Raw genomic sequence first — 21,196 nt, forward strand, 5'->3', positions numbered from 1 at the left:
GTAACTTCCACTATAACTTTTAACAAAGCCATTCATTCACATGAAGAAATCAAATACCTTTCTGGTGCAGAATAACACACCCTTGCTGAAAAACATCCCAGAGGTGCTTTCCAGAAGAATATCTTCTAATGTGCTGTTGAATCCCGTGCTATGGAAAAGGGATTGATACAGATTTCAGGTCACTGCTGAATTTTAAACAATAAAATAGGTACAGACAACATTAGACTTGACTTTTTCTTTTTTAACCTCACTGGGCTTATCTTATCACACTGTTCCTTTCAATACAATTTCACAACATACTGCAAATGATGGAGGGAAGAAAGGCTGGACAAACCATTCAGTGGTTGTCTTTGAAGATGGGTATACTGGCTTGGCTGCCTTGATACACAGAAATATGTATTTCTGTATATTTCTGTATTTCTTTATATGTTATCTCATCAGGTCTGAGGAAATTCTGATACAGCAGTTTTAGATATCATTAAAAAACCCCCATGTCAGCAAACCAAAAAAAAAAAGGTTCAGAGATATGCAAACTCTTTGGGAGGACTAATAGCAAAATGTCTGCAATACCTGGCAAAACTCTGCCTAACTCAAGAAGAGCTGACCTTCACTGAACTGGGGATACCATATCCTTGACTTTTATAATTTTCCCCATAACATTACGCAATCCTGTGCAACTTTTTGACCTTACAAAAGACATGGTCACTACTGAAGTTGAAACTAGGCCAATTTGAGAGATGTCTGCAGAATTATACTGATGATGACCACCCCGACACTACATTTTGCCCAAGCGCGTGGGACATTGAATTCTCAGGCAGTCCTGTATTACTCCTCAAATGCATGCTCCCCTGTCACAGTTCACCACCTCTTTTTGACTTAGATGGTTAGTCTGTATATTGGGGTCTCTTAAGAGTTTGCTCTTGAGCTGACGTAGACTGAGAAATGCGTGCCTGTGCATATGCACACTTTGTATATATGCACCCACAAACGTATACCTACAGGCACTGAGTTTTGTTCAGCAAGACACAACACAGAACCAAACACCAGGACAACGTTTCTTTGTCTCCACTTCCAGTCAATGTTCCCTGCAAAAATAAAAAGCTCTTCTCCATTCCTGTCACATAACCACCCCAAAGCTTTGTGAAAACCATGCCAAAGGTCCTGCTTTTGATGTGATAACCTCTCTGCATCAAGCTTTGTCATCCATATGATCCCCGACTAGCTTTTGTGTGTGCTATTTGTGGCAGGTGGCTTTCTCCAAAAAGAGCTGATGAACACAGCCAGTCTTTTACCACTGGCCTTCGGGGCACCACGGGCACTGGGAAGTATACATGATAGCCAACACGTGGGAAGGTCTCGACCAAAAGTTTAACTGGCACCTGGGAAAACACATTTTGGATGACGGGCTAAGAGCTTGAAGGTGTTTGCTTAGGGCAGCCACTGCCCCACTGCATGGGGAGCTGGGCCTGGGAGAGTGCAGTCACACCCGGGCTGGAAAGACTCAGTGGTCAATCCTTAGCTGCAACTTCATGGATGAATTTGAAGTTCAGACAGTGCGAGGCCCTACATGACTTCTCCTCAAGAAAAAAAACAAGTAGGGATGAGAACGGACCTGTCCACACATCACTTGAGACAAGTGATGAGAGACTTCCCTTGCTGGAAACCTCTCCCACATGGTACCCTGGGTGGATAATGCACTCTCCTCCTTCCACTGTCCTCCAGCACTGCTCCTGAAGAACGCATGCAATGAAATCTCCATATTGAAATCTCCAAGAAAGCCGAAGTCTTCCTGAACAGGGGACTAATTTTAGTGCTCCCGCTATACATAAGCCTCAAAAACATGGAGTGGTACTTGCACTGCATCACTGTGGAGGAGTTAAGGAGGAGGCAAGAGGGTCATGTTAAAAAAACCATCCCAGACAATATTTTCCATCTGGACCAGTCCTCTAATGCAACTCCCTTTTTCTTGCCAGTTTTTTGTTGCCTCAGATTCTGTGTCTCAAAATGGCCATGAATAGGAAATAGTAAGGAAATATATCATCTCCACCTATTCCTACCGTACGTTACACATCCTTTGTGAGCAAAATGACCAGGACTTTTTAAAACTGTGGTGAAGCATATCTTTAACTGTTACTAAAGATACGGTGAGTCACTAATGATCTGAGCGCCAGAAGACTGCTTTCTGAAGTCATCGCTGCTCATTATTTCAAGAAAACAATTAGACAAAATTAAAAACGAAGCCCTAGAGCTTCCAGGAACTGGATACTGTTCTTTGAATCATTCATGAACAGGATTAAGACAATAAAGGCCGTCTGGACCATCCCCTCACCCCTTTGTAATGGGTAATAATAACTAGAGACAATTTCATCAGGGACAATAGAAATATAGATCCCCTTCAGGAGCACCGGATGGGAAGGATGGAGGGATGGAAACACTGAAAAATTATTCTTATTTACTGATCTGGCTGTGTTTAACTTCAAGCTACATACTTTTTATTTTTAAACAAGAGTCTTAAGCATCTAAAAATAATAGCCTGTGAGAGGAATACTCATACTGGAAAATCAAGGCAGTAAGTTCAAATAACAAAATGTAGCATTTAAAAGTGGGATGACACTTTTTCAAGATAACACATTTAGAAGATAGTATATTACCAGACACAGAACAGAACTGAAGCCATTTCTTTTCATTAAAAAATGAATCACCATACTTTTCCCCAGCTATAACCCATTTATCTGACTGTAATGAGGATCCAGCATTTGATGTTCTAATCTCTCCAGATTCACCCACTAAAATACAACTACTGCAGGAGCAAAAAGACCCTGGTACCTGGGTCTAAAGAGCTGGTAGCATCACCTGAAGTTCTTCAGTCTCAAAATAGCTGCATCCATAAGGACAGATACACTCTGCTCAGTGAGATTTATTGCTTCTAGATAAAATGGCCAGAAAAGCAGCCTTACTAATTTTTTGTCTCAGGTAAAAGCTCTAATCACTGTCCTCTTAGTTTTCAGATACAAAGGGCAAAATCAAGTTGTGTTTTTTTGGGTTTTTTTTTTGGGGGGGACACCAAAAAAACAAAACTCCAAACACACTATATGTTTAGAGTTTCAGTTACATCATCCCTCCCCGTCCCCTCGCTGACCTGCGAGACACGCTGCCGCAGTGAGAGCTCGCTGCAGGCGCAGACATGTGCCATCAGCCGACAGCTCCAAAACAGGGGAAGCAACGAGCGCAGCTGCTCACCTGGGTCTGAATTTATTTACAGAAATAAAAAGATTCAGTTTACTGGGGAATCTGAACTGTGGAGCCCAGTGGATATTTGTCCCTAAAGATACCTTTCAGTTTGCAACTTTTTGTGCTTAGTCTGTGATCTACTTTTTCCTCCTGTCACAGACTCTCTCTGACATGGCTTGTCTCTGTGTGATTCAGAGCAGGCGTTTTGGGACTCTTCACTGACAGCAGGAAACAATTTTCTAAGTGGAAAAAATAAATTCTCTACAAAGCTGAGTTTCACATCTCTTCTTCAGAAAAGATGGCACCAGAGTCCCTGCAAAAATAAATCATTTGAATGCATTACATTTGATTTATATCTGAAACATCCCCCTTGATAACTTCTTGGCATCGCGGTTGTGACTGGCTGACATTTTCTAGTGGCGAGCAATGGCTCTAATGCCAGTGTTAAAAGCACAGAAATATTATAAATGTATAATGAGGCCTGAGAAGAGCTGCTTGCTATTCCTTCTGTTGGCTTAAACATCACACTTCGGTTTGCAGTCCAGAATGTCCCATAACGAGAGTGTCAGTAAGCAGCTGGCTGAGGATTAAATCTAACACTCCATCTAATGCATCTTCCTCTTTTTCACACTGGTGGAATACACTCTCTGGTCTCTATCTTACATCATTGATACTACAAGTTTCTCTATTTTAGCTTTTCTGATGCATATCTCATCTCTCCGTCTCTGCGGAAACAGAGAAGACCACCACTTGCTGCTTTGATTACAATACCCCTTCGTTGGGACAGCCTTTGGTGTATGTTTAAGGCATCTTTACTTTCAAATTGCAAGGCAACATTTACTCCTACCAGGGTGACTATGTGATCACAGCAGAGACAGTGGAAAGAAAAAAACAATGTAGAAGAATGGCATTTATTATTAAAAAAAAAAAAAAAGTTGTTTCTTCCTCTTAATCTTCCCTTGTTGCTTTCCATTAGTAGTTTGGTAACTAGGGATCATTTCTTACAAGTTTTCAATGTGCCTAATGCAGTGGTTTTATCCTGGAATCCTTGAACCACTTCCAAGAGATGAAGGACAGTTAACAAAGAAAACTAAGTTCATAGTTTTGCTTTAGAGCCACCTGCGTGTGGCGCTTCCTAAGGGTCCAGTACCTCCAGCAAAATATGTTGAGCTCCACAACTCAAAAAGATGATCCCACGCTCCAGGCACCATCCAAAGCTATAATAAGTGGAAAGGGGCTTAATACTGGCATGTCTATACTCACTTTGAGATCACAACACTTCTGTACTTAATATTGCTGTTCACTTTTTGGGTCCATTATCCATGGACTGAGCATCTCCAAATGCAAAATGGCAGACCAGTACCTCTCAAATGCAAAACTGGGGCATTTAATAGCAGCAGTATTTAAAAAGCAATCCTACAGCTACTGGTGGATCTGCTGGTTAATACTTATGCCTCAGCTAAAAGCAGCTTTGAAAAGACACTTTTTCAGCCACATGTACAAATGTTAATGATTAATGTGGTTTTGCATGAAGAGGGGAAGAGGAACAGGTGTAGGCAAAAGGAAAACAATAGTAGGAAAAAAGGTTGTTAGGGAAAAAAGGTGTAAAGGTCAAAGAACAGAGAACCCATCTATCCTTAGAGCTGGTAACCATAGCAGCTCACAGTAAATGAAGGATGCTATGGTTTCACTTTGGGAAGAAGACAATTTGCCAGTCAGTACAAAACTCTACTACAGCAATTTTCTAACTTGCCAAATTGGTCCACCAAAGGAAGAAATTTTTTAGGTGCTTTTGCTGCCTTTCATTTGATGTTTTCATAGGTAACACAAGCAGGCAGCACTCTTTGAAGTAAATACATAAATGTTTCTTGTTGGGAGATAGGAAAGCCCCTGCAGAACCTTTACTGCTCCTTTTACATCACTAACCTCAGGCACTACAGATCTAACTGTCTAACGCACATGAAAGACTTCTGGCTGAAGAAATCAAAATTAGCATGTATCTTCTTTCTTTTAGCGAACAAGCAGACATGATAGGGCATCTAAATGAGCCATCTGAGACTTAATTTCCATGAAGCACAATACAACTTAGGATGGAAAAGCAAAATTTGAAGCAGTCTTTAAACAAAGCCTCTTATCTAAGAAATACTCTTCACTGTCTTAGCATGACTTTAAAGTTTTGTTAATATGTTAAAGTATTCATCATTAAATGGCACACATCAGAAAAAGCCTGAAACATCATCAGACCTTTCAGGAGTTTTGTTCCTCATGTGATAAAACACGATTCCTGGCTGGAGAATGGAGGGCTTCTTCTTGATGGCCCTTTCTGAGAAAGGGCTATTCAGAAAGCTGCCACCTCCCACTGCATGATGACAGAGCCATGGCACTGAATTATTCTGCTGGAGATCTTCTTCATCTGCTTCTTAGAAGTTTCCTCTTGCTTAACCCAACAAGTTCTTAAAATTGCCCTGCCATGTGCCTGGAGCACTTAGGAAAAGCACAGGCAGGAAGGCACATACAAAGCACCCCACTCATATGAAGGGAACAGTAAGGCATGAGTATATTTTAAATATCTAATCAAGGACTGGGTTTATTACCAGAATTTTATATTCTGCACTATCTGTATGGACCGCACAGGAAAGTAAACATCCCTAACCTAATTCAGTAGTGTGTAGGAAGTTCACACAAAGCTTTTGCTTTAAAGCCTGAGCTGGTCCAGTTATTTGAAACAGAGATGCCAGTTCACAGGGCAAGCAACTACCTTTAGAGTTTCAAAACCAGAAATTCAGTAATGCATCAGTAGTCATTAGTCATTTAATTTCTAATGCCCTGTTTTGCTCATGGATTATCCAGCTCTGCTTTAAAAATTGTCGACATAGCATCAGTCTCATATTATACAAAGCCATAACACATTCAGTGTGAGAACAGTTTGTGTAAGATTGCAAACCTGTTGGATAAGCTTTACAGGAAACCGGAATGTACGTGGATTTCATCTTGATCAGTGTGTCTAGTCTATAATCGAGTTTCCAAAAATATCACTGTAGTTCCCTCTTTGTAAGAAAAAGAACCTGAAAATGTTTGAGATGAGCTGTTGAGATGATGCTTGCTATGAATAAGAATGTTTATATTGGTGATGAACTAATGCTTGCATAAATGTTTGTGCGACACTTGTTTTTTACCCTTCAGAGTGAGCTTTACATGAATTTTAGATGTTTGCCATCCATTAATCATGGTACCTCAGAATCCAGAATGATTTCCATTGGAAAAAAAAAAAGAATTTTAAAGAAGCACGGAAGAATCTCACAAATAACTGTCTCTGTCAGATGACAACAACTGGACTTGGTTTTAAGTAAATGGACTTGTTTTTAAATCATAGTTTAGCAAGGGATCAATACAAGCTGGCAATGGCAGCTAACAGCCAAATTCCAGCTTGGATGAATTTTCAGAGCTGCAAGATAGGCCTTGCATCTTAAAACTTGGTGGAAGGTGAAGAGATGTGAAGGAGCCAAGATTATGGCCATGGAATCTTTCAGATCCTCAAATCTACAGAAGGAAAACTCCATTTGAGACTTGCCACCTTAGAAAACGGAAGTCTCGGCAGCAAGCAATCCCATCCCTCCTCCCATCCAAATCAAGGAACAAGCAAGTGGTTTCTGAAGCTCTTTGAAGCTCTCTGTGCAGGGAGAGGGCTGATTACTAATGATCAGGGAAACAATAGGCAGAACTAAAAACAATGGGACCAGCTCCTGTTTGCAGCTCCAGACATTGTTCCAGGAGCCTGAAGGAATTTTAAGTCCCTTTCACCTATATTTCACTTTTTTTTTTTTTTTTAAAGGCATGCCTATGGGTGCATGAGAGCATCAACCAAGTACTTGTGAGGAAAGTATCTGGCTTGACAAAGGGATTTCTCCTGTTTTTCAGTTCTTACAGTGCATGCTTTTGAAATTAGAGCTCTAATCGGAGTGCTCTTTCCACACCCATTAAAAGGCAGAAAATCAAAATACAACCCAAATCTGAGACTACAAACTTCTGCTATTACATTCGGCAATCTTGATTAATTCAAGGCTTGAATATTCTCAGTAGAGTGAGGAAGTGCCACTGTAATGCCCTACGCTGATGTGGAAGTGACTTGCTCCAATGCATTTTACTCTCATTTGAAGGTTTCATTAGCAACAATTACTTTTTTTTTTTTTTTAAGCTACAAAAGCTTGTTTTTCTTAAGCCTTGAAGTACCTGTCAGTATTTTTTTTCTTGGAAAAAATTATTACCTGCACATCTTGGAAAATCTAATGGGTTAAAGATTGACAAAGCAAGGCACTCAATATCCTAATCAACATCGCATTTGATGTGCTATCTTTCAAAAGATTGGTAGTAAACTCACTTATGAAATATTATCTGGGAATCTCAGTGTACAGGTTAAGAAGTGCACGGGGAGAGAGAAGAGAAACCCCTGGTTTCATTTGATGAGATCACTTGGGCTGCAACATACCGGCTTGGGCCCTAGTAGTTCATCCTTCTGTACATAAGAAATCAGCTTAGCATCACCAGAGAGCTTCAGCATTTATTTTTTATAACTCTGCTTATTGATGCCTGTCAAGATGTTTGTTCTAAAAAATTTAGGAAATGGAGATCTGTGGAATCTGCTAATGAAAGCTTTATTACGTTTAATTGAGGCTGATGTTGCAATCTGGGTTGGGTTTATTCATTCCTGCTATTAAACACAGATGAGCTATTGTATCATTAGCAAATTATCTAAAACAATCAATATTCTCTAACATGAAAAGCAAAGTTATTTTGGGCAATCAATGTGAAAAAAGGCACAATACATCTCCATAACCCTTTCAATTTTGCTCCCTGCGTGCATTTGTTTTAGCAGCTTCCCTTGCTATCTACATCCTGAATCTTCTCACAACTGTGATCCACAAAAACACTGACAGAGTAACTAAACACAGATTTCAAGTTACAAAACAAAATTGTTCACATTTGCTGGTAAAACAATCCCTGTTCCTGTTGGAGTGAGCTTAAAAACACCTTAGTTAACTCATGCTGCAGATAAAGCTCTAAGAATAGCTTGCCCTTAAGAGAGTTTTGACCAAAACAAATTATTCAGTTTAATAAGCATCGTTCCCTCCTTATCCTCTGAATGTTATGCCTGCCAAAGGAATTAGAAATAAAAATAGCAGTTTTATCTTCCTCAAAACTACCAAACCTACAGGCTCCTAACAGAAGTGCAGCTGCCTGAGCTATACGGTGTCAGAAATTAAAGCCAGAAAATGGTTAATTAGCTCTTCAAGTAGGATATATTACAGTCAACAATTCCACAAGTTCAACCTGATCATGGATCATTGGTTGTTGACACTCCTCAAAGCACAGGATTACAAATATTCCCCCTGGAGCTTGTCATTGAGCATTCTGATTAAGCTCCAGAACAGACCCAAAACTGAAAATATTTTAAGTAACAGGTGACTGTGAAAAATACAGAATTAACACAGGAAAAGACCGTGACTTTCAGTGGGGCTTTTCATTAAAACATCCATGCCTGAACAATCTGCTTTTCTCCAAAGTGTTGCTAAATGTTCACTTCAAGTTCCATGTTTCAAAAATTCCCTCTTTCATTACCAGGATATTTACTGATAATAAAACTCCATGGTTTATTCACGCCAAACATGTCAGAGAATCTTTTGTTATAGGTGTATGGAGCTGGTTTCACTGTCAGATTTGGGCATCTCACTCAAAATAGATATCCCCCACCCCAAATCCTAGAAATCAACCCAAATTTGTAATTACCAGTCTACTATGTCCATCTGCTGTGCTATTTTAAAATATCACATTTATTGACAAAACTTCACCTCTGAGTTCCCTGACCATCTTATTTTGGCCCAAATACCACCACTTATATTGGCTGACACATTAATAAGAAAGACTCTTTTCGTGTAGCCGCAGTTTTAACAACCCTTATTAAATCCCGGTGTGCACCCTTGCAAAGCTACTTGCTGGTGATTTCCATACTTTGCATGTTTCTTGCTTTGAAATACATGCCTGCTTTAATGATATACAATGCATTCCTATCTAATACATTGTCAGAAATAGAAATTATTAACAGCAGATTCATAAGGCTTCAGTTTAACAGGAATTTACAGTAGTTCATAATTTACCTCTGCAAGTGAAGGACAAGTCATCAACTTTTCCCAGAAAGACCCTGAAAACCAGCAGAATGACCAATGTCTGAAGCTAGAGAATTAGAGGAAGAAGAGATGCATTTAATTAAAACAATGTAAAATTAAGTGCAAGTGGTTATTTGCATATGGGTTAAGTACTCATGGCAGGAGTGAGAAGACAGCTGGATAAATAGTGCACACCATCAGTTTCTCCCTTCTTAAAGACAGAGAGTACCCACAACTAATTTCAAGAATTAAGTATCATTTGAGGGGATAACAATTATTTTTGCAGCAAAACTTAGTAATAAAATAGGCACAAAGTAGCAGAATATTTTTCTAAATTTGCAATGAATTCCAAATTTCCTGAATAACAGTAATCATTAAATACTTTTGCATTTTATAAGATTTATCGCTAAAGTAATAAAGAATTCTTAGAAATAGGTACTTTCATTTAGAACTAATAAAAACCAAATTGGTAAATGCCTAAGCTATAATATTGTTTATTTTTACAAGGCTGATAATTTCACAAAATACAGCTTTTGCTGCACCCTAAACACACACTATTTAGCTATAGCTGCTCTATTCACAAAAGTATTCATTAATATACTTTAATAAAAGTATTATCTATATGCTTAGACTGCATTAGCAGTTTGCGTTGCATTCTCTTGAGCTCACAAGGAGCCATGCTCCAACAGTTAAAAAGCTTCAGCAGCAAAATGTCTATGTTCAACATGTATGAATTGCTGGAGTATGCAATGAAGTCAGCAAGTCCACAGCCAGCGCTTCCACGTAATTTAGCACCTTGACTTCAATCCTGAACATATTTGACTTCTTCGAGAAGAGACAAGATTAATTCTCTTCTCAAAGCATTCACTAAGAGTAAAGAAAAATGAAGCCCATTTTACAGATAGCATATTATTAAACAGAATACTACAAGCGGGAAAGAAGATTTGTGAGAGTTTGATTACTGGACATTCAGGACTGTGGCAAGCAAGCCACAGAAAACAAAAACCATATTTACCACATGACTGAAGGGTCCCCAATGTATTAAAAACCCCTCCTAGAAAATGAAGCTTATCATCTCAGGGATGGGGGATGGACATCTGACGTGCCTTCTCAAACTGGGCACATACTGATGCTGAGGGACAGTGCTGTGCTGACTGCCCAGAGCCACTGGTCTGAACTGGAGCAGTCCTTGTGCAATACAGCCGGTGTTTGAGAAAAACATATCATGAGCTAAAAATAATTTGTAATCTTTAACACTCACCACTAATTTTGTATCAGGTCTGTGATGGAAACCTTCCAAAACTGTTATTGGATTAATTTCTAAAGTAGCCAGATAATGACGTTTCAGTATTTTGATTTTTGTTTCTCAACAGCAGTATGAAAAACTGAACAGACGCAAAACACTGATATGGTATGAGGAAGCGTAGCTCACCTCAGCTTTTATGTTGTTTGTAAACAACAACAAAACCCCAGGATGCTGATAAAAACAGCTTTAAAACATGCAACCTAAGAGTCTTTGAATGCTGTTAACCAGCAGTGCAAGAAAATGAACATGGGAAAATTAAGCCCAGCACAAGAAGAGGAAAAAGCATCGCCAAATGGCACAGGCTGCAATCTTGTCAAAGACATTTTCTAAATAAAGAGACAAGATCTGCTGTCAAGTTGAGTCTGAGGTAACTTCAGAAGATGGCAATATACCACGTCTCACCAATAAACTTGTTTCTTAAACCAAAGGACTGTGTCAGCGCGTGAGTAACTTCATGAGGGAAAAGCAATCACGTAATTGCCAATAAAAGCCTCATCACACAACTAATGTGTGTTGTCCAGAAAACAAAGTCCAAACTAACGATGTTTATCTGAACAGCAGGAGATATAAGCCTTCCTCCCTCAGTAGTGGAAGCTGGGAAGGTGCTCGGGGCCCCGACATGGGGATGAGGGGCTGGGCTGGTTCACACTCTGAGCACAGCTTCAGGTCACAAAATGTCCCTAAAGCTTTCTGGGTGACCTGGATATACCATAGTTGAGGAACCACATGGCATCCTGACTATCGTGGGTAGCTACCGTGACACCTGCACAAAGCTCTAGTGCAACAGTATGGTGGACAACACCTTGGAAAAAACCAAGCCCTCTCCCTGGGAAAACATACCCTGAGCAGAAACCTTTTTCAACGACACATTTGTAAACCGTAACAGACATCAGCATCTTGATAGTTAAGTCTGCAAAAAGGGGCTGAAAACGGCCCATCACAGTCCAGCAGGCGAAGCACTGAAAACCCAAGTGTCTGCAACTGCTTCCCAGCTGGCCAGACAGTGTCGCTTGCAAGGGTTCAGCCTTCTGCACTTCACCGGACAAAAACGTCTTTCTTGGGAGATGTGACTTTATCATCAGGCACTATAACAAGGACTGCAATTCAGTGCCCAGGAAACAATAGAAGACCTGATCCTTCCCACGTGAACAAGCTGAACAGCGATCTGAATAAGTAAAGTGTAAGACAAGCTAAGTTTTAGCCATCAGGCCCATGTTTTTCATGTAGCAAAGCCAAAAGGTACTAAATTTAAACACTGAAAATAAAGGAGACGCTGTTCCACTTCTTCGTCGTGAGGTGCTCTCCCCCGCCACTCTTCTTTCACCAGGCACCAAGCAAGCCAACATGAGAGAAGCTGAATTTTGTAGGAAAAAAATCTTCCCTGCTAGGAAAGAGGAGAAAGACTCCTCCGATCCCCAACTGCACAGCCACCGCAACACCAGGGAAAAGGGCTTCATCTCCCTCTCAGACTTTGTGCACACATGGACACCGTTACACACCTCTGCAAAAAATCACTTTGCAGAGTTAATTTATAAATGCTTTACGCCTGGCCTTGAAGTAACCTTATGTGAGTGCAAACACTATGATAAATTACAGCATGTGCGCATGGGACAGAAGGCAGAATATCAAATGACAGAAATAGCCCTGTCTCCTTCATTGTTTATTGTTTTTCTTTAATTTTCATTTAAGATATACTTTAGAGATAAGCACAAAAGACTTTATTTTTTTCCCCAGGTCAGATACAATGAACTTGTCCTGAAAGAATTTAACCTTACTTTTTAGTTGTTCTCCAGAAACACTACAAAAACAAAGCTTTCCGCATGCTGGGAAGAACAGAAACAAAGCCGAAGCTTTAAAACCCGGCCATCGTGAACTGCAGCTCTCCCTGTCCCAAAGCCAAACACTTTGTTCATCCTTGTCGGGCTGCACCATTCAGCTACTGGCCATCACCTCAACATCTTCTTCTGTGTTGGGGTTTGGGTTTTTTTTTTTCTTTTTCCCATGTAAATACACACAGAGTATGACAACACAGATGCGTGGATTTTTGACCGGTAATGTTAAATTCCACATTATATATAAGCCAGCCCTATTCATTAAGTCCTTTCTGAAGAGGACCCTGGTTGCTGCTGCTCCTAAACCTCGAAGAGAGAGAAACTCAGAGCTCAGTGGTCAGAAACTCCTCAGACTGACCTGCAGCTGCCGATTCACTGCAGATCATGTGCCAGCAATCCTTCCACCGTAGTTGATAACACCAAAGTGTGAGAATTTGAAGTCTTTTTATGTTGGTATCATTTGCACTACAGGATTTGACTATCAGCTCCTTCCACAGAAAGCCCCACCATGAAATCCAGCAAGAGTTTTTCCCTTAGCAATGAATTAGCTGATATGTATTTCAAAGATACATATTTTGTATGTATAAATCTCCTAAGAAGCAAAAGTACACAACACTTTTTGTCTGGTTTACTATTAATACAAAATATATCTCCGTAAAGTCATAATAATCTTTTTTAAAAATCAATTAAAACCTCAACTAAAATTTCCCTCTCTTTGACCTATGCATTTACTTGTATATTTTTTTAAGGAGGTTTCTGAATCCTGAGTATCAGCAGGGCTGCTCTCTGTCATGAAATTCCCTTACACAGGGAGTGCACAGGATAAACAGGCAAACCAGACTAAGTTAGGCTGGAAGTTCAAGACACAGAGAGGTCAGCAGGCGTTCCTACAGATTCATCCCTAATGGGAAAATTCCACAGATAGTCCTGGCCACTTCCTGCTCAGACAGAAAGGTATTAATTTTACCACTGTAGATCATGTTTGAAAGTTGAATAAATGGTTGGTTTTTAGGATACATTGACATCTTTCAACGAAAAGATAAAAGAAACTGGGTGTAATTCTGTCTGTCTTCACAGACATGCTGTCAAATCAAGTCCCTCATGTTCTAAAGACCATGCAGAGGAGCAATGTGATACACCACAGTTCCCTACAGTTTTACAGTGTAGAATGGTTAAGACATTTTATTACCCCTACAATAAATCTTTCTTACTATAACTGGTATTCACTGTGAAAATATTGATATGATATTAAATTTAAATTATTCCATATTTTTAAGATGGAAGGATATACTTGCTAAAGATTAATGAAGGCAGAACAGTCTCAGGCAAAAGAAAGAGAAAGGAAAACAAAATTAAAGACATTTAATTGTTTTGTGGAAGCATTCACATCTTTGGTTGCGAGTTTAGAAAACTACTCAGAGCCACACAGAAATATTTCTGTTGGCGACAGCTGATCAATTTGTGGATGAAGATTTTGTTTCATTTAGAGAATTAGAGGCACAAATTCCCTCTTTTTTTTAATAAATGGAAAAGTATTTTTCCAGTATTTCTATTACAACTTCTATAAATGCATAACCTTTATCACAAAATTGCACTCATCTTGAATTTCCATCTTGTTTTAAAAACTGCCTGAGAAGTCAAAGTGTAAAAGACAAAGTAATACCACTTTGCACAGGATGAAACAGGACACCCCTCCAACACCGGAGGGTAACAATCAGCAAACTCAGCTTTTATTTAAGGATGATGTTACAGACACAGCTATTGCAATGTCACTGAGATAACATGAGACAAAGAAATGCCTCACTAAAAATTCCTTTTGTAGCACACCCTTCCTTTCGACCCCATTCTTATCACCAGCAACAAAAAGATTAAAAAGTTTGACCTACCAAAAAGATGCAGGAAAATGCTGCCACTCAAAGCATGAGTGTGTGTGATTTTGGACGGAGACAAGATCAAGAAGGAGCAGGATAGGAAAAGATGACAAATAGTTGTCTTCACCAAGGACAGACAGTAAACATATATATTAGTATCACAAAGAAACTTCTCTTTACTGCATCAATTGAACTTGGAAGATGGCTTTTTGAGATGCTAGACCAACAGTCTTTTACAAATATTTGCACAAATAAACCACACTGAGGAGTATTCACATCAGGTCCAGGTAGCTACGGTGCTTAAGGTAGTCTTCGTCAGGCTAAATTCGCCCTCTGAATCAACCCTGAGTCACTCCCTGAAGAAGCCTGTCCCTCCACTGACTACACAAGACCTACAGAGACGAGACTCAACACACGCAGTTCAGAAGCAATTCTGGTCACCAAAGATTAGGTAGGGAATTAATCTTCCCAGCTGTCATCTTGTACTTCTTGGAGTCAGTTGCCTGAATTTTTTGTTTAGTTGTTGGTTTCTTCACTGTTTTTATTCAGATGGCCCACCACATCATGTTAATTTTGCATCCCCCTAAAAAAAGATATTTTCCAAGGTTATCTCTGGCACCCTGGATAGAAGCTCCATGAACTTGTTCCCACTATCAACAAACTTTAAGGAATAGCCAAAAGGTCTGTAAGTGTATCAGGATCCATAATACAGAGAAAAAAACCTACATTACTTGCAGATGAAGACTGCTGCGGGTCCTGCTAAGCTGAAGAACAACAAAGTGCTGCCATGTCTCAAGACAACAGTGTCCGTCAGAAATTTCACTAATGTTCTGGCACTGTACTTTGAAAACAAATCATCTCCTTTAGCTGCTGGCAGGAGGGGGAACAAACTAAAACCCAAGTAATTCCATTCATTTTACTGTAATTCACATTTTCAGACACTATCCCAAGCTCCTGGGTAGCAGGAAAACAGGCAGCCAGTGTAATGAGGCTATGCTAGAGAAGATGAGCTAGAGAAGATGAGCTGGAATTGAAGTCCTCACAGAAGTAAATAAACCCCTCCAATATTTTCTTCTTGCTGTAACAACATCTCTCTTAGCAAGTGATATTGCCAGATTTCAGTTATGTCCTCAGTGAAATACAAGCCATTAGTAACACAGACCTGTAATTCATCACCAAGAGCCTCTTCTCTCTCTCTGTACTCTTTTACAAAACCCAAGGATAGCCTTAGAGACGGCGCTTTAGGTGAACGAACAAAAATCCTCAGGGCTTTGCCCTGGGAAGCCTGACCCTGGGTAGGTGTTGCATGCTCTGGCAGAGCTCTGCAGGAGGAATGACTCAGCAGGGCTGCCAGCATCTAAATCCTCCTTTATAGGAGGCTATTTTGCTATGAACTCAACATCTATCTCATAATTTTGAATTTTAAATGCTTCGTTCTTCATGTTGTATTCAGCACCTTGTATCTTCACCCAACCCAACAGACCAGGGGGTCAAACTCTATGTGTCTTTCTCCACGGGAGTTGTCTAACGCATGGCATCAGCCCTGGGAAAAGCCTGCGAACCCGTGACTCTGGTACGCACAAGGGACAGAGAAACAGCAGGATCAAACATCTACTTTCACTAATTCTTAGTAGATTTTTCACTGCTGGAAAAGTGTTTTATCTGATGGTCCACTGTTTCTTTCAGATGTTTCTATACTCAGTCAGTTCCATATATTCCTGGCAGCTGATATTTTTTTTTAAAATATATATATATCATTCTTAATTTCTAAATCTAATTATTGCTAGTATGACTTTGCTTCACTCTTCTAGGCTCCTCATAAATCCACAACAAAATAGGGTCCTTAATGTGAAATTCAATAGAATTATCTTCCTCAAGCCCATGGCAACAAGCCCGTGGCTTTCTTTTGAAGAAGGAGAAAAAAATAAACTAATTTGAATTGCAGATCCTGAGATTAGAAACAAATAACCCTCCCAAAAAATCAGTAAAAGGCCCCTTTTACTTTAGATACTGAAAATTATCCTTTGTCAAGCCAACATGACAAGTTATTTAGATATTAGAGAACCGGATTTTTTGTGTTTCAATGTTTATGTTCTTCAGAGTTCTCCCAGGAGAAAGCTATACCACACAACAGATTTTATTTCCCCCAGCGCCCCAGCTTCCTGGTTTACAGTAAGTTAGTTTCTAGTGCTTGTAGCCACTTGGTCCTTATGTGGAAGGAATGAAGGAAGGAAGGAAGGAAGGAAGGAAGGAAGGAAGGAAGGAAGGAAGGAAGGAAGGAAGGAAGGAAGGAAGGAAGGAAGGAAAGGAAGGAAGGGAGGAAGGGAGGAAGGATGGATGGATTATGGTATGCTTAGAGTTTAAGTTCTCATTAACTTGTTTCTTGACTTTACCAAACTTAACAGCCCCTCAAAATAAATCTTTAGCTCATTTTGATTGTTGATAACAAAGTATGCTTCAGATTAGGAAGAACTAGTAATTATGGCATCTCTGGTTCAGAAACAGGATGAACCCTTCAGAATCATGACCATCACAGCCAGCTTGTGAGCACCATCACTTAGAGCAAGTTTCTAGGAGAGCCTCCTTGAGTTACACAAGGCAGCCAAACAGAGGTCTTCTCCCTCTTTCCAGAAAATCTCCCTATGCCAGTGCTGGCAATCACTGGAGTCTTCTGTGAGCTGATTCTTTCTGCTAACCTGGCCAAAAATCAACCCAGTAAAGCAGGCAAATAGCTTTATGGGAGAGGAAAGGTTAGCAGAGAAGGGGAGAGGGGACTAAAACCTCTCTTTCAGCTGTGGCAGTTTGTTAGACATGCATGATGCATAGCTTCAATCTTAATCCATGTGGCAAATTTTTGCAGGACAGTATTAGCTAAATCATGGTACAAACCACTCTCCTACCCCAAAAGAAGTAGAACACTATTGTACCTGTAACTCCAACACGATTCTGGAATCACAGGATGCTTTGCCACAGAGGGAAGGAAAATTATACACCCCCTGATGCCACCAGCAATGTCTAACCATAATTCTGAGTTAGTTCTGCTCTCACACCTGTGGCCGTGGCCTTGAGGTCTGTATGCAAGGCATTTTCCCATGTTTTAGAAAACTGTTTCAGGTTTCAGAACAAGACCGTCAAGAATTGTTTCCTGAATAAATTAAAGGCCAGGGAAGTTAGGACAATATTGTGTTGGCTTGTATTTCTACTTTCAAAGTAGAAGTACAAAAGAGTTCCTTACCAGTGCTCATTTAAAACACATTCCTAGAAGTTGGGATCCATTTGTATTTCAGGGAGCAGCACTTTTACACAGGCAGATTCCCATGTCAGAAGCTGTTCTCCTGAAGTTAAAGCACTGCAAAGGCATAAGGCATTATAAGAAATAAATCATTAAAAATTCTTTTTTTCTAAGGTAAATAGCATTGACATCGTAGTAGGAATTAGATATGCCCGTTGTTTAATCATCTTGGAATCAAAGCAATAAAAAAACCTTAAAAAATTATTTGACAAGTACACGCAGGCAGTGTGACAGTGTTTAAGATTACCATGGTACCTGACTGCAATGCTGTCGCAATGACAGTGTCAGCAAGCCAGAAATCTGGAGGTGTTTCAAAGGAGACAAACTCTGAGGCTTCCTTTTAGATTCTGATTTCCTTGGGTGAAAAAAAGAAAGGGGAGGGAAGTGCACAGAGAAAAGATATTCTTGGTATTACTTACTGCAAGAGAAGAGACCTTGCAACTTAGGGGGGGATGATGATTGTGTTCAGAGTCCCTGGGAATGAAACAACTGCAGCATGATGCAGCTTACACTGAAAAGCAATCTGGTACTTTAAAAACAGTATGTACTCACTCCTCTACCCTTAAAACATTCCCTTAATCTAGGAATTATTAGAAATTAAATGCTAGAGAAGTAAAATCTTAGAAGGTACACAAATATAGTACACAACAGCATCTTTGTAAGGATAGGATTGGACTCATTGTTCATAAGCACAACATATGGGACTAACCCATCCCTCTTCCACATCCAGAAAGAAGTGAAGAACTTCCATTTCCCTGCACTGCTGTGAGGAGGGAGACAAACAAAAAGAGCTGTGGACAGGGAACAGCTGCTATGGCAAATATGGAATGCAAACAGTGTTTTTGATAGTGAAATAGCTAATGATAAGCTCTGCATTCCCCCCATCTCCATCCCTAACATGGAAACAACTGTTTGTATCCCACTCCTCTGCTGGGACACATAAGAATTATTACCCATGTGTGACATTTTTAATATGACAGAAATAAAAAATAAATCAAGAAGAACATAGATAGCAGCGGTACTAACGTGAGTAAAACAGACATCTTCATTTATTTCTAGTGACTACTGGATTTCCCTTGAAATAAATGGATTTCTAGCCTTGCAGGAACCTCAGAACAAATGTTCCCTGGGTATCTCCAGGGCCTACTCCACCCTGGAAATTTCCCTCAGTGTCAGCAATTGATACCTTGCCCCTGGCACAGCTACATACAGCAAGTTGGCAGGGGTGCAGCCTTGCGAGTTTGAACACAAGTTTCCAAAAAAGATAAAAGTCCATTGGCACGTATGTTTGTGAGGGGGTGAGTTACAACAGTACCTGACACATTGCAATGACTCAAATCTGAGTGAAAATTTCAGAGGTAAGAAGAAAGAGGAGACAAAGTGAAGAGCAGGAAAAGCCAGACTAGCTTGCTATACCCAGATGTTTACGCAAATGAAAGTCTGCGTATGAAACCAAATATATTCAGAATTTTTCAGGGGCATGGAGATATGCCATTAGCTTTGTAAGGCCTGACCTTTTCTGCCCATGAGCACAGCGTAGCACTTACTGTGTGTGAAGGCCACTTCTTTGGTGATGCAACACACCATAATTGTAAGACACGTTTTTTCTGTTTAGGTTCTTACGCTATCACTTTAATACACAAAAATACCCTGGAAGGACATGAAAAAGTCCTCCTGCTTATCCAGAAATATAGGTTGTATATGTAAAGCACTTTGCTTTGATCCAAAAAAGCCACATCTTTTCCTCAACAACTGACTCATTGCTTTCCACCTGGTTTGTCTCTAATTAGTACCAGACAAGTCTGAAGTCTAAGCACAAGCCTGAGAGATAAAGATGTGTTTGTAGAGAAGAGAGAGAATCTATGGACAAAACACATCTTCATAATTTCAAGTGTAAGAGATTTGAATGTTTTTGTTTTCAGCACAAAAATTCATGTTCCATTCACTTTGGTGACCCAACCCTTGCCTCCGTCAAAAATATCGAGTGTCAACAGGATGCTGGGCTTTGCATTAACAATGCTTGTAGTGTGAAGTATGTACCACTGGGGAAAGGAAAAGAAAAGAAATAAATATCTATTTCTGTATGCAACATACAGAACTAGTCTTCTCTAAATAAATGGACCCATTTGTTCATATATGTCCATTTTCGGTTCTCAGAATTTATTTTCAACTAAGTCCAACTCAAAAGTAAAGGTTTAAAGAGGAAGATTTTTGTGCAGGCTACAAATGGATGACAGATGAAGTAAGGTGAGGAGGGGGGAAGAGATGATGGCCCTTTGGTTTGCTGATATTTAATGACACATCTGAAGACTTCATCTGACACATGCACAATCGATTCTCTCAGTAAATCTATTAAACCCCTTGATGACACCCTGTTTGAAGCTGAGATTGCCACATGATCCACTAGACCAAGGGGAAAAATCATCAGAAAGAAGAACCGGTGTCTTCATGCACCCTAGAGCCATGTGTCAGAGCATGAGTATGCAGTATCATTTGTACAGGCTGACGTACAGTGTTAATTGAGAGAGCTTTGCATACCTTCACAGGAACTGCTGCTCACTTAAAATGCAAATATGCTTACTTTTAAGCTGCCCTCTGCCCAATTACAGCACTATTGCTAAATAGGTCTTCAGGGTAATACACCTAGGTTGTATTCATATGTATCTCAACTAGCAAAGCTGATTCTCATCATCATGAACAGAATTATACAGCTCAGCTACATAAATTTACTACATAAAGCTCATTATTTAGAACACATTAGAACATGCAGGTGCCAAGTAATTCCTATATGTTCCATCCTTATTTTTAAAGTTCTGCTTTGATATTGCGGTTCACTAAATCCACAGAAGAACTACAGACATGGAGTTTCACGCATAGTTTCAAGTGAAGATTTCATACCCTGCTTTAAAAAAAAATCCAAACCACACACAACCCCAAAACCACAACTTAATCTATTCCCAGCTTCCTAGAAAAATAAACTTTGCCACAGAGCAAGAAGAATATGCTGTTTCCCTACCACAGCACTGGTCTCAATACAACAATGTAGAGAGACAGCATGTGGAGACACCTTTCAAACCTGAACCTGCTGCAGGAGAGCCTCCGTACTTTTATGTGGTCATGGGCAGCTATGATCTGGGATGGTTCACAGCCGTCTGCTGCGCTGCACAACTCCGATAAAAAAAACCCACGTAGCTCTGCTGAAACAAAACAAAGAACCAAGTCTGAGAGCAAGGAGGAAGTCAAGGGGATGAAAAGAGTGAGGAAAGAGGCAGAGCAGCACCCTCAGGGTGCAGGGGCAGAATGTAAAAGAGGAGAAGCAGAAGAAATGAAAGCAGAACCAGCAGAGAAAGGCAAGGGAGAAACAGGAAGACACACAGAGCAAGGACTATGCTGCCACTGCTGAGAAATGACCTGCATCTCAGGACCTGCTGGAGTCTGGGCCCTCTCTGGGACTGTGGCTTGGGCATCTCTGCTAGAGCCTCCTCCTCCCAACTGAACCTTTC

At 40.1% G+C, this 21,196-nt stretch overlaps 1 protein-coding gene across 11 annotated transcripts in view; it reads right to left on the reverse strand.

Annotated features, from left to right (window-relative positions):
- COMMD1 (copper metabolism domain containing 1) overlaps positions 1 to 21,196 on the reverse strand; it is an 80,018-nt gene that overhangs the window by 20,123 nt on the left and 38,699 nt on the right. For 5 of the 11 annotated variants that reach the window (XR_012622357.1, XM_074817326.1, XM_074817327.1 and 2 more), the window contains exons 3-5: positions 9,384 to 9,459; positions 1,000 to 1,085; positions 58 to 148 (exon numbers count right to left, since the gene is read on the reverse strand). The exons of 1 other annotated variant lie outside the window; for it this stretch is intronic. Coding sequence is in view for 7 of the 10 variants with exons in the window: in XM_074817326.1 (XP_074673427.1) it covers positions 58 to 148; positions 1,000 to 1,085; positions 9,384 to 9,459 (253 nt within the window). In the remaining 3 variants the exon portion in view is untranslated. Of the gene's footprint in view, positions 1 to 57; positions 149 to 995; positions 1,086 to 9,383; positions 9,460 to 21,196 lie in introns of all 11 variants that reach the window. 5 more of the 11 variants (XM_074817328.1, XM_074817324.1, XR_012622358.1 and 2 more) reach the window with 4 other exon arrangements.

Source organism: Strix aluco, chromosome 3, assembly GCF_031877795.1.
Source record: "Strix aluco isolate bStrAlu1 chromosome 3, bStrAlu1.hap1, whole genome shotgun sequence".
In the NCBI taxonomy this organism is placed as follows: Eukaryota; Metazoa; Chordata; class Aves; order Strigiformes; family Strigidae; genus Strix; species Strix aluco.